This window comes from Cibotium barometz, chromosome 39, assembly GCF_041138505.1.
Source record: "Cibotium barometz isolate CiBa-2024 chromosome 39, ASM4113850v1, whole genome shotgun sequence".
NCBI classification, from domain to species: Eukaryota; Viridiplantae; Streptophyta; class Polypodiopsida; order Cyatheales; family Cibotiaceae; genus Cibotium; species Cibotium barometz.
In genome coordinates this window covers 17,030,841-17,046,790 of record NC_141084.1, presented here as the reverse complement: position 1 = coordinate 17,046,790, position 15,950 = coordinate 17,030,841, and the positions used below count along the sequence as shown (strand labels likewise).

At 41.9% G+C, this 15,950-nt stretch overlaps 1 protein-coding gene across 1 annotated transcript in view; it reads left to right on the top strand.

Annotated features, from left to right (window-relative positions):
• The window catches only part of LOC147615799 (F-box protein FBW2-like), a 34,195-nt gene extending 25,625 nt beyond the window's left edge, over positions 1-8,570 (top strand). The window contains exon 2 of the mRNA XM_086778408.1: positions 7,726-8,570. Within this exon, the coding sequence (XP_086634534.1) occupies positions 7,726-8,314 (589 nt within the window). The 3' untranslated portion in view covers positions 8,315-8,570. The remainder of the gene's footprint in view (positions 1-7,725) is intronic.
• Positions 8,571-15,950: the final 7,380 nt, after the last annotated feature.

Here is a 15,950-nt window from a genome sequence, read left to right as displayed (position 1 = left end):
CCAAAGTGAGACAAGTGGCCTGACACTTGTTAGAAAAAGGGATCAAAGTGAGACAAGTGGCCTCACACTTGTCACTTCAGCTATTGTGTGGCTCTCCACTTGTCATCGTTACCTTCTCTTGCCATTTTAGCTCATGGGAGGCCCAAATCTATAAATTGGAGCCCTCTCTCTTCATTAATGGAGGCTCTCTTGCTGCACACTAGCCTCTACCACCGTTGAAGGCTTCCCTAACGATGGCTACTCTCTTTCTCTCTCTCTCTTGAAGGCTGCCCATGAAGAATACCGGCTGTTGGGGACTGTTTTGGAGGCTTCCATCGCGAAGAAATACTGAAGGCAAGGGTATTTAATCATTTATTATGATTTCTAGCCATTGTACTTGTTGTACCAGCATTTGTACTTGCTGTACCAGCCATCGCACCGGCTGTACCAACCACTGTACCTGCTGTCCAGCTTTTATGCAAAGTGATGATGGATATGTGTTAAGGCTGTGGCCATGTTTAAACGTTTTAATATGCATTGATGGTATCAACAAGTGTGTCAAAGGCCCTAGTCTCCCGGGCACCCGCCGCGAGTTACAGGACATGCTTCTATTCCGAAATGGGAGAGCATAATATTGCATGCATGAATGGACATGCTTCCATCCCGAAGTCGGGAAGTATGATTGGACATGCTTCATAAGTATGATGGACTATGTACTCTTACCATTATGGGAGGAGAGCGTATAGATGGATACAAGTGTATGGAACGGATGGTACTCACCTTAGGTTTTGATGTTTCTTCTTCGGTCCTCTTCTCAACATCCTTCTTTTTGCATTCCCAAGCCATGTGCCCTTTCTGTCTACACTGGAAGCATCTTCCTTCTTTGATGTGTTGCTCTAGCTCCTTCTTTGACAGCTTCTTGCAGATTGGTTTAGGCTTTTTGGTTTGATCTTTGGAATTGGATGATTTGGAGGTTACATAAGGCTTCTTTTCTGGCTTCTCTTGGTTCTTTGTCTTCTTTAAGTGTGGCTCCTCCGAAGAAGACCCTTTCCTCTTTATCATCCACTTCATGTCACGGATTTTGCATTCAATGCAGACTCCATGCAATCTTTTAGAGTATCTGTGCGTGAAATATGCATGAGAGGATGTAAGAGAGGATTCAAACCTCTTGTGGAGTGGCCAACTCCGAAGGATGTCCACGAAGTGAGAAGCTTTCTTGGACTTTGCTCCTACTACCGGCAGTATGTGCGCTACTTTGCACACGTTGCTACACCATTGCATGACTTGTGCAAAAAGAGGGCTATTTTCAAGTGGACTCAAAGAGAGGAGGCTGTCTTCAAAAGATTGAAAGAAGAGGCCAGCAAAAATATTGTTTTGTATCTGCCAGATTTAAATAAAGATTTTGTAATACATTGTGATGCTTTCGATGTAGGCATTGGTGTTGTCTTAATGCAGGAAGGAAGACCGGTTGCCTATGAAAGACGGAAGTTGCATGAAGCTGAAAAGAACTACTCCACCTATCAAAGGGAATTGCTTGCGGTGGTTCATGCTTTGACTATCTAGAAGCATTATCTCTTGGGCACTACTTTTGTGGTCAAGACTGATCACCAAAGTCTAAAGTACTTTCTTACCCAGAAGAAGCTGTCACCTATGTAGATGAGATGGGCAAATTTCTTGTCCATGTTTCACTTTACAGTGGAAAGCATGAAGGGTAAAGACAACTTGGTTGCTGATGCTTTATCCAGGAGACGTGAAGTTGGTGCCATCACTATTCTCTACCACACCGACTTCACAGTAATGCGTGATTTATATGCTACACAGATTTTTCTCAGATATGGCACTGCTTACAAGAAGGAAACATTAGGATGCCTTTCTTCCTAAGGGAAGGTTTCTTAATGATGAAGGATCAGCTATGCATAGTGAAAGATTTAAGGAAAAGAGTTATGGAGGAATGCCATGCCCCTCCATTTGCTGGTCATAGGGAATTCTCCCTACCACATAGATGATAGAAAGATATTTCTATTGGCCTTCTATGAGGAAGGACATTGAGGCATTTGTTCGTGAATGTATCATATGCCAAAAGGTGAAGTTTGATCGAGGTAAGTCGAAAGGCCTACTACAGCCCTTGCCTATTCCAAGCAAACCATGGGAAAGCGTCGCCATGGACTTCATTACAGGATTGCCAAAAACTCCCAAAGGGAATGATGTCATATGGACAATTGTGGATAGGTTCAGTAAAATGGCTCGATTCATTGCAGTAAAGAAAGCAATTGGAGCCGAACAGATGGCCATTACTTATTTGGCTCAAATCTTCAAATATCATGGGCTTCCAAAGTCCATAGTGGGAGAGAGAGATCTGAGGACTACCAGTTTATTTTGGAGAGTCCTCTTTGAGAATGTGGGAACTAAGCTTGATTTTTCTTCTTCTTATCACTCCCAAACCGATGGACAAAGTGAAAATGTCAACTTACAGATTTTAGATCTTCTAAAGTGCTTTTGTGCTGAAAAGAAAGCAACTTGGGAGAAGTATTTGCTTCTTGTGGAGTTTGCATACAACAACACTGTTCATTCTTCTACAGGAAAAGCGCCTTTGAAGTAGTTTATGGAAGGCCGCACTTGCTGCCCATAATGTAAACCAAAGAGAAGATATTTGCAGCTGATGAATTTGTACAAGACTTGGACCAGATGCTCACTCAAGTGCATCAAGCCATAGAGAGATATCAAGCCAAGCAGAAGAAAGCTGCTGACAAGCATAGAAGGAAGACTGACTATAAGGAGGGCCTGTGGGTGCTTCTAAAGTTTGAGAAGGCATACTTGAAGAAGAAGAAGGGAAAGGAGAGTCAATTCATCAAACTCTCTAACAGGTATTATGGACCATTCAAGATCAAACAAATGATTAATGATGTGGCTATTCGTCTTGAGTTGCCTTCTCATTGGCAAATTCATAACGCTTTTCATGTAAGCTTGTTAAAGCCATATCATGGAGAGGTACCTTCTACTCCAGTGATGGAAGATCCACCTGAAGTACATGAAGAGACTATAGAGGTATTACAACCTGAACAAGTTGTATATCATAAAGACAGGAAAGCACCTAAAGGAAAGATTATCAGGAAATTCTTGGTAAAGTTCAAGAACTATTCACCCCTTGATGCTCAGTGGATGGATCAAGAAGACCTTGAAGATTATCCAAATTTATTAAATTCTTATCTGGATGCCTTTCAGTTGAGGACAACTGCAATATGGGGGGGAGGTATGTCACCCGTCTGTATTTGTGAGAAATCCCCAATCCAAAACCCTAATCAGCTTACAGGGAATTTTGTATCAAGAATTTTGAAGTTAATAAAACTTGGACATGTTGTCTGACCTAGCATGGCAGACTTCATGATTGAACATGTGTTCTTTTCCAAGGAACCATGAATGGACATGCTTTCATCCCGAAGTGGGGAAGTATGATTGGACATGCTTCATAAGCATGATGGACTATGCACTCTTACCATTATGGGAGAGCGTATAGATGGATACAAGTGTATGGAACGGATGGTACTCACCTTAGGCACATGCACAATAAGCTGTTTGAAGATCTTGCATTGGATGCTAATTTTGAGAATGCTTGAATATTTAGGCATTCATCTTTAAGCATCGAATTTGTGCATAATATTGGTTGCTGATCTAGCGACTTGTGTTTTGCAGGAGGTTAAGTATGTTTCTTACTTAAACTACTTTCAATTTTGATAGTTTTACAAGATATGTATCTTTTAAGTTGGAGGTCGATTTTGAGGCCTTTCCCTTCATCTTTTGGAAAAATAGAGGCTGGAATCGGAATCAAAGTGGTCGAAAATCCCTCGGGTAAATTTTTTAATTAATTAATTAATTATTTTTTTGAGGTGATGTGGCGACTTGCCCAAGCCATCCAGCAACTATCTCTTCAGTTGCACATGCAAATTCATTTTAGAACTTGAGTTATAAGCATCTCTTTCTATTTTCCAAAGAGGGAAAACGAACTAACTTTTTCTATTTGTTGACAAAGGAAAGTTTTCCATGCAAAACTAAACATGTGTAAAAGTTTCCCATGCAAACTAAAACATGTGTAAAAGTTTCCCATGCAACCTAACATGTGTAATCTTTTTCTTTTTTGAACTAAGAAAGCTTTTTAGAAAGGAATTCACCTATAAAAGGAGGTGATTCCCTTCATTTTGGAAGAGGAGAGTTCATGTAAACTTGTGCATTTTTGAGAGTAGGAAGGCAAGAAGACTAGCTTCTTCTCTATCAAGTGTAGAGAACCATTTTTCAAGAGAGAAGGCTACCATGTGAAGACGGAGGTGCTACTCAAGAAGAGGCTTTGAAGAGTTGAAGAAGAGCTTGCTGATTTTCTTCATCAAAGGACACCATTCTTGTGAGCATCCTTGCCAAAAGAGAACCGGTTGTGTGACCCATTCGTAGGCCATTGGGGTGGCACACAGACGGGTGAGTTTCTCCAACACTTGTGTGTGTGTGGTAGGCCACCACATACAAACTAGGAGATTCCAAAGGCTTTGTTTTCTATCTTGTTTGATGGCGGTACCATGTTGATTTAAATCAACCCATACACTTGTAAAATTCTAGAGGAATAATTCATATTTCTGTGAAGGGGTCCGACCGTCCCGGGTCTATGCTGTGTCGTCTCTCTCTCTCTCTCATTTATTCTTCCATCTATTTGGCTCAAGTATTGTTGGCTGAAAAATCACAAGTTTTACTTCAATTCAGCCATGGTTAAAAGTGGATTAATGTGATTTAGCAGTGATAAGCTTGTTACGCAACCTCAACGAGTTTCAGTCGAGTATACAACCTGGTGCCTTTAGAGGTGGAAGGACAACTCTGTTGCTCTGAAGAAGTGAGGGAAGTGGTTATGAGAGCTCAAGACCGAGTTCGAGTGACTCGTCTATCAATGCCCTTGAGCTCTCTGTGAAGTTGTTTGTATATCTCCTCTTGCTCATCACGTACTATGTCGCTCTCCTCGACATGCTACTAATTGTAACGCTTGAGCTTCTCAACATCAAACTACATACCATGTATTCACTAGTAGTTATTAGTGATTAGTTACTTTAAACTTTTTTTTAAAGTATAGGTACAGAAAGCATGGTACCGGTACGGTACGTATTGGAAGTACTGAACAGATGAGTATGAGTACGAAATGCAACTATGTTATCACTTGAGCATAAAGTCAACCTTTGCTCTAATAGAGACGTTGCAATAAAGAGAATTACTGTCTATCTCATATATACTTGAAAAAGGATAAAACATTCTTCCAAGAAGAAAAACCATATATAATTGCAAATCCACATTCCATAAATTCGACATTGTGGATGACATCATATGAGATAGCAATTGGCTTTAAGCCTTTGTTAAAATATGAGTCTTGCGTAGACATGCAACATGGAACATAACCATAGTTTTATTTGTTGTTAACTGGTCACACCAGTTGGTTATCAAAACCAAAAGATTAAGCTATTTTCTAGTCTACTAGACAAAGCTGAAAAATTAAAAAGGATATAATAACTTGGGCTTTATGTAAACCTAGGTTGACATGTCCTCAAGAGCTACCAAACCCTTCTTGGGGAAAGTAGGGTGGTCCCTTGGGAGTATAAGCTTCTTCACCAGTAGCATGGAATCCTTGTATGGTAGGAGGAAGCACTCATCTTCTCTTGCATGGCCCTCCAAAAAGCTGATTTTCTCTTGGTTTTGGTAGTCTTTCCTCTGGAGGAACCTGTGCTTCCAAAAGCGTCTGTTTCTTGAGAATCGCCTCCACTCATGAGGGTTCTCTTCCTCTTCTTTGGAGCACTTGTTGGCTGGTTCACTTCAATGTGCATTCGGTAGTTTGCGAGAGCTTGAAATTTGATAAGTAATGCTGTTTGTCTCTAGGCTCTTCAATGAATACCGTTGAGGAATTCCGAGATAACTGGTAACCCTCTGCTAGCAAGAAAGCAATGGCCACCTCTCTTGGATTAAGCCCTTCATACTTGGCCCAATCTTCCAACCTATCCTGAAGCCTCTTGACCGTACGCGTAGAGTCCTTTTCTTGATTTTCCTATAACTCATCAATTAAGCCCTCTTTTGAAGAAGCTCCTTCTTTAATTCTTCAATCTGTTGGAGATAGTAGTCTTCTTGATTCTTGATCTTTTGGTGGTATTTCTCTTCTATCAACTCCACTTCACGTCTAAGTTTTCCATGATTTGCAAGTTGTACAAGAGGGGTGGGGAATGCCTTTGCCTTAATTTTGATTTTGAGAACCTAGGCTTTGATACCACTGTAATGGCGCAGGCACCCTAAAGTACCGATCCTAGATTGAATACACTTGCAAACGAATGAGAAAATCACACTCAAGATAAACTAGCCTCACTCAACACGTCACTAGGGCTGGAACGGGCTGACCCCCCCTAGGAAAAACCTCATTCGACGGAGTATTACTTTAGTACAAGGATGAGGGTGCTATGCACCATATTTACAATACAAGCACGAAAACAATGACAAACAACAAGTGTCAGCTTATCCAAGCTACACAACAAGGATAAGCAACACTGATAAACTGTCCTCTGTTGGAGTGCCTTCAATAAAAAGAAATCTGCTCTTCCTTCCTCTTGTGTAGCCTTCAACAACCCAAATCCCTTTCCCTTTCCTGGAAAGTCTTCTATGGATGTCTTGGCCACATACTCAGCTTCGGTATCCTCATGTGAGTAAAAGTTTGTCTTCAGCCAGATTCTTAGTCCATTTTCACATTTGGACCAGCTTCTGAAGCAAGTCGGCCCGACTTAAACGGTTGACCAGCAGTTGCATATGCCCTCAGAACACCTCAGCACAGAACCGGCCTGTAGCTAATGCTCTGTCTAGGTGTTGCCATACAGTCTCCAGCCCTTATGTAGTCCTGATAAACAGTTGTACAAGAGGACGAAACAGTTGTACAGGGTGGTGCAGCAGGGAGAAACAGCCGTACAGCAGGTATAGAATCGTACAACAGGTACAACGGCTTACAGCTGGGTCCTCTAAATAAAAAGGAGTCGTACAAGAGTCGTCGCTGGGAAGGGCTTTACAGCAAGCCTTCATTTGATCATGCGGGAGGAGAGTACATCGAGTTGCTTTATGGGTTCAGGAGGATCAGTATTGGAAAGCCCACGTAAATGGTAGGTTTCCTTTTTGGTGGAGGCGGCTGCAACTTTCCCTTTATTTCTTTCACTACACGAGCCCTTAATGCTAAATAAGTTGCCCACAACACCTGTGATGCCCAATATTTTTAATATTTAAATGAATGTGAACACAAAAGCTTATAACTTGGTCACCATAAAATGTACTAGCTTTGGCCTCTTTTCACATGCTTTAGACCTTGTAAAATGCTCTAAATTAGTCAGCAAACAAGCACTCCATTGGGGATAAATAGTATGCAATGCTAGGCGTCCTCGGCACTACCTATCCCTTCACACATCCATGCAAGCAGGACACGAAAACACATCATTCTCTAGCAAAAATCCACTAATGCATTCATATGCATCCCTAATTTATGCACATGCATGCAGGATGGAAATCCCCCGTTCTCAGTACTTGTACTATTTTTAGGCACCCTGGAATCTTAGAGTCCTTTCACACGGGAACATGCCACACCAACCTTTTTTTCTTTCATTTTTCAATTCTAATCCAGCTATTGCCTCTAACAGTGAATCATTCCAACATGAGTACTTTTTAAATTTTATGTTTTGATGATTGGCTTGCCATGTGCAGTGAATCACCACTTCAGGTGCTTCGCATCCCTTACAGTCCACTGACTGAGGATTGTATGTGTCAGCTTGCCACCAAGTTTTCTTCGATTACCTACTTGGACCTAAGTGGCTGTTCATCTTTGTCAAGAGTATCTCTTGAATCATTTGGGAAGAATTGTGGCCTTATTACGCGGCTGAACTTGAACAGCTGCTCACAGAATGCGAATGTTGCATTGAGTGATGACATTGCCTTTGCTGTTGCTCAGCACATGCAACAACTGAAACACCTTGAAATGGCATATATGATGCTCTCAAATACTGGATTGAAAGCTCTGTTCGAAAAGTGCACAAACCTAGAATTTTTGGATATACAAGGATGTTGGCATGTGAACACAGAGGAGAGTTTTGTCAAAGAAGCAAGTAAAAGGTTGAAGGTGTTTTATCCACCTATGGTTCAGGATGACATCTATGATACATATTCGTCAGATCTAGATGGCTCAGATTTTTATGATGATTTGGATGAAGACATGTCATATGATAGCGAAGAAATGAATGGCATCGAACATTTTTGGGCTGATCCATTTGCCTTTTCTTCATCTCAATGGTGGTGATCTATAGGTATGAGTTTGTAAGTTCATCTATGGAGGAGCATCAGATTTTGGCGTATTGGACTGGTAGTGCAAGCGGCACATTAGGATTTCTATAATGCGGCATATAGTGTATTTTGCACTGGCTGTTTTTTTTTTTTGGGTTTTTATTAAGGGCTTAACTTTGCCCTTGTCATGAAGAAAACCATTTAAAATCTCACTGGTTAGGAAAATAGTTTTTTTGTGAGCACTTTTAATAATACTTGACAATTTAAAGCAACTCTCAGTTGTGTTGGACTTACGCAAACAGTAAGTGTACCATCATGTATGGCATGTGCATTTTTATTGTTTGGTAGAACAAGTACATGATTGGTTTCTGTACAGTGCAAGGCTCAAATCGGTGAGAAGTGGGTAAACTGGTATTAGTAACAAGAAATCATGCTTGAATAATCATTTGTGAGGTGAACAATGGGATCTTAAATCTACCTCAATGGCCTGGTTTTTTCACGAGGTGGCACATTCTTGCCACCACAGGTGCCAAGGTGTGATTACATCTCACTCTCACGCATGCATGCGTGCCCGATACTGTGCAGAGAGAGAGAGAGATTCTTAGAAAGAATTATTTTCTTGTGGAGGTTTAAGTTTGTTTTGAGTTTGTCTCAAATAGTCTAAAGGGAGTGGGCACAATGAGGTTCACTGGCAAGGCAAGCATTCTGCGCAGCAGGGGTAATAAGCATGAAAGGCACTTCTGGGGAGCTCATTTTCAGTGGTGAGATCATGAGATTAGTTTTTTTTGGATTTACAGAAGAATATGGTTGGACATATGCCTAGTCTCTAGGTGTCACTGCAGTTTGCTGTCAAGCTATCATTGTTAGAATAGGTACAGGAGCTCTGTTGAAATTTGATTGCAACTAGCCAGCTCTGCATGTCAGGAGTCGTGTGTGTGGATTCTTCCTTGACAGCAGCTGATTTTCTCTTCCGTCAGCATTAAGGCCAATTTCCAGATGGGCCAGATTTTGGCATGGTTGCCCAGTTGTACTAAGTAGCAAGCAAATCCTATGTGCTGAGCTCGCAACCACACGAATTGTGGGTGATTTTGTCTTCTTTTCGATATATTTCTCTCCAAAGGTGCAATGGATTTTCAATTCAAGCAACTGGGCCTTCCTAACATGTGGTTTTTGTAGTTAATCCCTCCAACCGTCTTCTGAGTCCTCCGTTCAAGCTGGTTATATTTGATGCTGTGTCAGGAAAACTGTCGATCAACTCAATTAATTGCTTGGTGTTGATATGAGCCTTAACAATTTGCCTCCCATGTGAGGGATTGTGTAGTGGTTAGTGCCTATTCCCATGTTCTCTCTCAAATGTTGTGAATAGATTTTGACCTAGGGACTTGCATAACCTGGTTTATCTTGTTCTGCATCCCTGCCCAAGAGAATTGCATGTGGTTCTATCCATAAAGATGAAAAAGCATGCATTTTAACTTGAGACTCACCATCTTTTTGTGATGCCATGTCTCTCTCAGATGACAATGCAGATTTACACACTTGCCTTCAGGTCCAGTTTTTCCCAACCTCTAGGTGTTTTTTTGCACGTTTGTGTTGTTGTAATGTTTTTCAAAGCCGCGATAAAGCCAAGAATTATTCCATCTGCCAAGCTGTGGCTATTTGATTCCTTTGTGTGAAGGGCCATGCCTTTGACTCATCTGAAACTAGGTCATGTTAAAGTGAGGGGCAAATACCAATGTGTAGCCTTAGACCAATGGCAAACGAGGTCAAGTAGGAGCTGACTTTGTGATGTTTGGTATTCCATTTAGCCCTTGTTGGCTACTCCAAATGTGGCACATTTAGGGTGTGAGGCTAGGTAGGGTTAGGGTTCTTGAGGCATAATAAATGCCTTTGTATTTAACCTACGAACAAAACCTCCTCCTTTTTTTCCTTTTTTTTTTCAAACATTGTAAATCCTTTCAAATCATTAAATATACTTGTTCATGAACTGGGAAAGAATATAGGAAGTTTATAGAAATATGATGAATGCAATGTCACACAGCATATCAAACTCGAACCAGCAAATACATGCACTTTCAACATATGTTGAAGTGTACAATCAACATTGAATTTGAGTACTAGCATAGGGTAATTGTTATGTGTATCATTCTCCACGATATTTGATAAAGAATGCATGAAAGAACTAATATTCATCACATCATATGACATGGTATGCTTTTTCATGTGGGATACTACATAGTGATATTGAAATTGAAAAAAGGGTTATGCTATTGAAATTGAAAGAAGGGGACGTTGGATAGTTGATTTAGACTAATTGACTATTGGAAGTTGTGTACATCTTGTATAACATTGTGGGAATAAGAGAGGAAAGAGAAGTGTTGATGTCACCAATGAATGTGTGTGTGTGTGTGAGAGAGAGAGAGAGATAGAGAGAGAAAGAAAGAAAGAAAGAAAGCTGTATTAACGTCTACTAGAGGCCGAACTCGACCTATGAGACAAATCAATGTACAACTGTCAATGTCTTCTGGATGTCCAGAAAAAAAAAGGACAAAATGAACATGAAATAAACTATGAAAGTATTGAGCTAGTGGGGGGGGGGGGGTGATAGATGGAGCACTACTGCTAGAGGCTCAGTATGCAACCTAGATGCGCAGGGTACACAAGAATGCAATGCAGATCTGTCTAGCTCCAACCAGTACCATAATGGGGGTGTAATATGTGATACATAGGCGATGGCGAGGCAAAAATACCTCGGAGCATGATCTCCGGGTGTGAGTGTAAGTGAGCTAGACGCTCTTGGATATGGTGCTGATGTCGAGCCCGTATCTCTGTGATCTCCCTCTAATGTAGTCTGGGAGTCTGGTAGCCTGGTGCTCTCGGTCTCCTTTTGGCTCGGAGGTCCGCAGCGCGCTGAAGTGTAACCCCCTCCTGTGTCAGGATAGGCACTGGGATAGATCTCTGGAAGAAATCAGTGAGCTAGAGCTGTCGCCCACCTCTCCTTGTGGTATGAGTCCGTATAGCAGTGTCTCTCTGTGGTGTTGTGTCTCTAGCAAGAACTGGCCAAATCTGCGCTGGTCTCTGCGGACTCCATGATCTGGCGGAGTGAGGGATGTCCATTGAAGATGGTGGTGTATCTCTCTCTAATGACACTATATGCTCTGCATCTGCATACATAATGTTCCTCACTCTCAACCTCTTCCTGGCATAGTCTGCATATCCCCTCTGCTCTGGGGATCCATGCTGCCCTACCTGCCTCAATCTCAAGCTGGTGTGATGACACTCTGAGTTGGCCAATCACCACTCGGGCACTGTGAGGCATGTACACATCCATGTATCCAGGTCTTTGTATGAATCCATCCGCTAAGATACGCATAAACTGATCTCTATAGTATAGCATCTTTGGCGGTAGAGGCTGACTGAGTGTAATCCAAGTCTCTTGAGTGTATCGCTGTGCCATAAATCCTACCGAAGGACTCTATTCCTCTCACTGTGAGAGAGCTGGATGTGTGGTGCATGTATATCATACTGGAAAGGTGGTAGGTGATCTATGTCAAGATCATGCTGAGTGAGCCACTGTATCATATGTGAAAACCATGATCTCCTATCTCCACTCTCTGCGAGCTGCCTAGACGCCTCAAAAGCTCTATGTGAGAGTCGATCTAATGGCATATCTCTGATCCTCTGTATGAAGCAGATCGTCTGGAGAAGAGGGCCTCTACTAGCATAGGAGGTGTAGCAAACTTCGTCCGGACAATGTCATCATGTGGGACTGAGGGTTTGCTGCGGATCATCCGTGAGAGCATGAGAATCTGAGGCCTCTCTATCTGAGACCATGTGGAGGTGGCGAGCCCAGGTGCCCATACTGCTGCAACATACATCAAAGCAGGGGTGACTAGTGTGTCAAACAACCACCCCTTCGTGTGGGGCTTCTGGAAGTGTGCCTGGTGACACTGTCTCTCTAGCATGGCCAAAGCTGCATACCCTCGTGTGAGTCTATCCCTGGCTGCCTGTGCCATAGTAAATCTTCTTGTGGGGCGGAGTCGTAAATGTAATCCCCAGGTACACATATGAGTCTACCACCTCTACCTGTCCTCCTGCTCTAGTGTGAAGATGGCCTGTCGTCGTCTCGGCGGCCCTGAGGTGTGGAAAATCATGGCCTTGGTTTTCCCAAGGTTCACTGTAAGCCCCCTCTGTGTGTAGAAGTCATCGAGTGCATGGAGATGGTGCTGTAGTCCCATCTGCGACTCAGAGACTAGAATAATATCATATGCATATAGCATAATTTGGACTGTGGTACCTGAGATGTCTACCCCGTCCCCAGCACCGTGACCAATGAAGTCAGCCACCTCATCGATGTATAGCCCAAATAGTGTAGGAGAGAGTGGGCATCCTTGCTTCACACCTATGGTGCTAGCAATAACATCAGATAGCCCCCCGGGGCATCGTATGCCCCGAAGACCTGCTCATATAAAGCATAGATGCCCCAAACCATCTCTGATGGGATCCCCAATGACTGTAGGCACTGGAAGAGTCTCTCTCGTGGTAGCGTGTCAAATGCTTTGCGGAAATCCACAAAGCAGCAGTATAATCTCTTCTCCCGCACCCTAGCCTGGTCAATCAGACATCTCAGAGTGAATATATGGTCAATAGTGGAGAAAGCTCGTCGGAATCTAGCTGCCCTGGTGCTCGCAGTCCCTCCTCCTCTGCATATGAGCTCAACTCTGCCTCGAGCACTACGCCATAAAGTTTGGCCAATGTATGACCAATCATGATAGTCCTGTAGTTGCTGGGTGGTCTAGCATGTCTCCTGCTTTGTGGAGAGGCACGATGGTGTGCATAGTCCACTTAGCTGGTAGGCCCTCCACTAGTGCCCTATTAAAGAGGTGAACAACAAAGGGTCCCAGTGTGTCATCTGCATAAATAAGATGCTCACTCTGTATACATGTGTGGTCAGCTGATCTCCCATGCTGTAAAACCGGCGGATAGCTCTCTCTACCATCATCGAGGCGATAAAGAAAGTAGAGGTGGTAGGGCGGGATTCCTGTGAGACTGTGGTATGGGCGGCTGCTGAGGGATATGGTAGAGGCTCTTTGCATATGTGTGCCATGTGTGTGGATCCTCAATCAGGGTACGAGGACGAGGCTCTCTCATCCTGTGCCATGCAGTGATTGCATCTCTGCTCAGTAGTAGGTGGTATATATCCCAGTACTGTGCCTCCTCATATGCACGCCTCTTACGGTGTGTGAGGATCCTCATCTGTTGGCTCGCCTGTCTCTGTGTAATGGTCCCCAGTGCTCTCTAGGCACACGGAGGTGTCTACATAGCTCTCTGCACTCATCATCATACCACTGATTCTGGGGCATGCTCCTAGATCTATCTGTGTGTGCAATGTGTGTATGATGGGGGAAGCTGCGGGTGGCGGCCGTATGTAGTAGAGATGACAGCTGGGTGGTGAGTGTGTCTAGAGGTGACAGAGGATCCATCTGGAATAGCCCGTCATATACATGATGCTCATATATGTCTGCCAAGTCATGGGTGAAGTAGAAAGTTGTATGCGATGCCTTTGTGGGCTGTGTGGGTGCTGGTGTGGAGCTCGCCAGTGACAGTAAGAGGTATGTGTGATCCGCACCAATAGGACAAGGGGGGATGGTGAAAGATGTCACTGCCTGTGTGGTCTCCATGGACCCCATGATGTGCTACAATGTGGCACTTTAAATAACCTTTGTGAATTATGGTTGATTGTGGGAGACTCTTGCAGTCACACACTGTGTAGGTGTTGATCAAGTCAATATGATTATTATGCATATATAGTTTGCTCTATCTAATATGATCTCTTCAAAGTTTGCTATGTTACATAACAACTGTTTTGTTAAATTTGAGGTACATTAGACATTATAGAATATATAAGCTCTCAAAGTTGCCACATTAAAAATGATCATTTCATTTTAGTTTGTTTTTATAGTTTTCTTTGGTTATACACACTCATGCATATTCAATAAAGGAACATTTAAAATAATTGCATATCAAGAGCAATACTTATGCATCTTGTGATCATAATATATTTCAATTGATTTGAGAGTTGCCACATTAAAAATGATCATTTCATTTTAGTTTATTTTTATGCTTTTCTTTGGTTATACACACTCATGCACATTCAACGAAGGAACATTTAAAATAATTGCATATCAAGAGCAATACTTATGCATCTTGTGATCATAGTATAAAATAATTGCATATCAAGAGCAATACTTATGCATCTTGTGATCATAATATATTTCAATTGATCTGAGACTTCTAGTACTATCTTCCTCCTAGGTATTGTGACTAGAAATTGCACAACAAACTTGTCAATGACAAAGAAAGTAAAAAATGCACATCATATACTCTAATCTTAGTGTAGCATTGTGTAGTAATTAAGTCTTCTCCTTGATTATAAGACCATGATCAATAGCTTTTGTGAAGACATGACCAAGATAACATCAAATTTGATCGTGTATGATATACGATGATTGGCCACTTGTATGTAAAACGATGCAACTTCAATTGGATAATACAATGACCACATTCAACGTGCAATTGGATAATACAATGACCACATTCAACGTGCAATTGGATAATACAATGATTGGCCACGTGTGTAAAAAGATGCAATGTACAATTGGATATATTACGGCAACATTCATAAACTATATGATATTTTATAGCACTAAGTTAAATTGCACAATAATAAACATTGATAACAATATCGTCCTCATCATGTTTTGGACACAATAGATGCCTACCAACTCTGTAGATGTGTGCCTTTGCCAAAGGTTGATTTAGAATGCTGAGATGGATACTAGGATGCAATAGTGAATGTAGATAACTCATATGTGGATGGGCTAGTGATTCTCTAAACAACTTGCATGGAGATCTCTGTGGCCACATTGTGTGTTAAATGCTTACTGGCCGATATAGTCATTTTGCCTCTATGTACCAACAATGAAATTTAAACAAGAACTCCAACCTTGTCTACAATTATTTGGGTCCTTGTTTGGGTCGTCTCTTAAGGAGAGGGGGTCGTCTCTTAATAACTTCATTAACCTATCCGTGGATGGGATATAGGGTTATCTGACTATACAAGCATATAGCCTATTTAGTATTGTGCCAAAGCTTCCTAAGTTGTGTAGAAGCCAACTAGGCTTAATAGGCAACCATCCAATGCTCATGTCAAGATAATGTATATCTAGGCTACTTATCCATAGCTACAACTTATATGGGTTTAAATGAATAAACATAGAAATTTATACTCAACCTTTATTGATAGTAGTAGTGCAATTCTAAGATGCTTCTTCCTAATCTGTCAAGTCTCCATGCACAACAACCTAGATCTCTAAATCGAGCCTCATGTAAAAAAATGTGAGAGAGAAGAATATGAACTCAAGAATAGCAAAAAAAACAAACCTAGCTTGGCATACCATGTTTAATCACCCAACCATTACATATACTAGTGACCCTGGGTGTCCAGTGTGTACCTTATCAACCACACACCATACTCATGCGTCCCATGTGTACTTGTTTTGGTACTCCCATGCTACACATCACTGGGTCTTTGGCCTGCAACCGTCACCCACGAACGTTACCCGTTCACACTTATTATTATAAGTGATGATGTG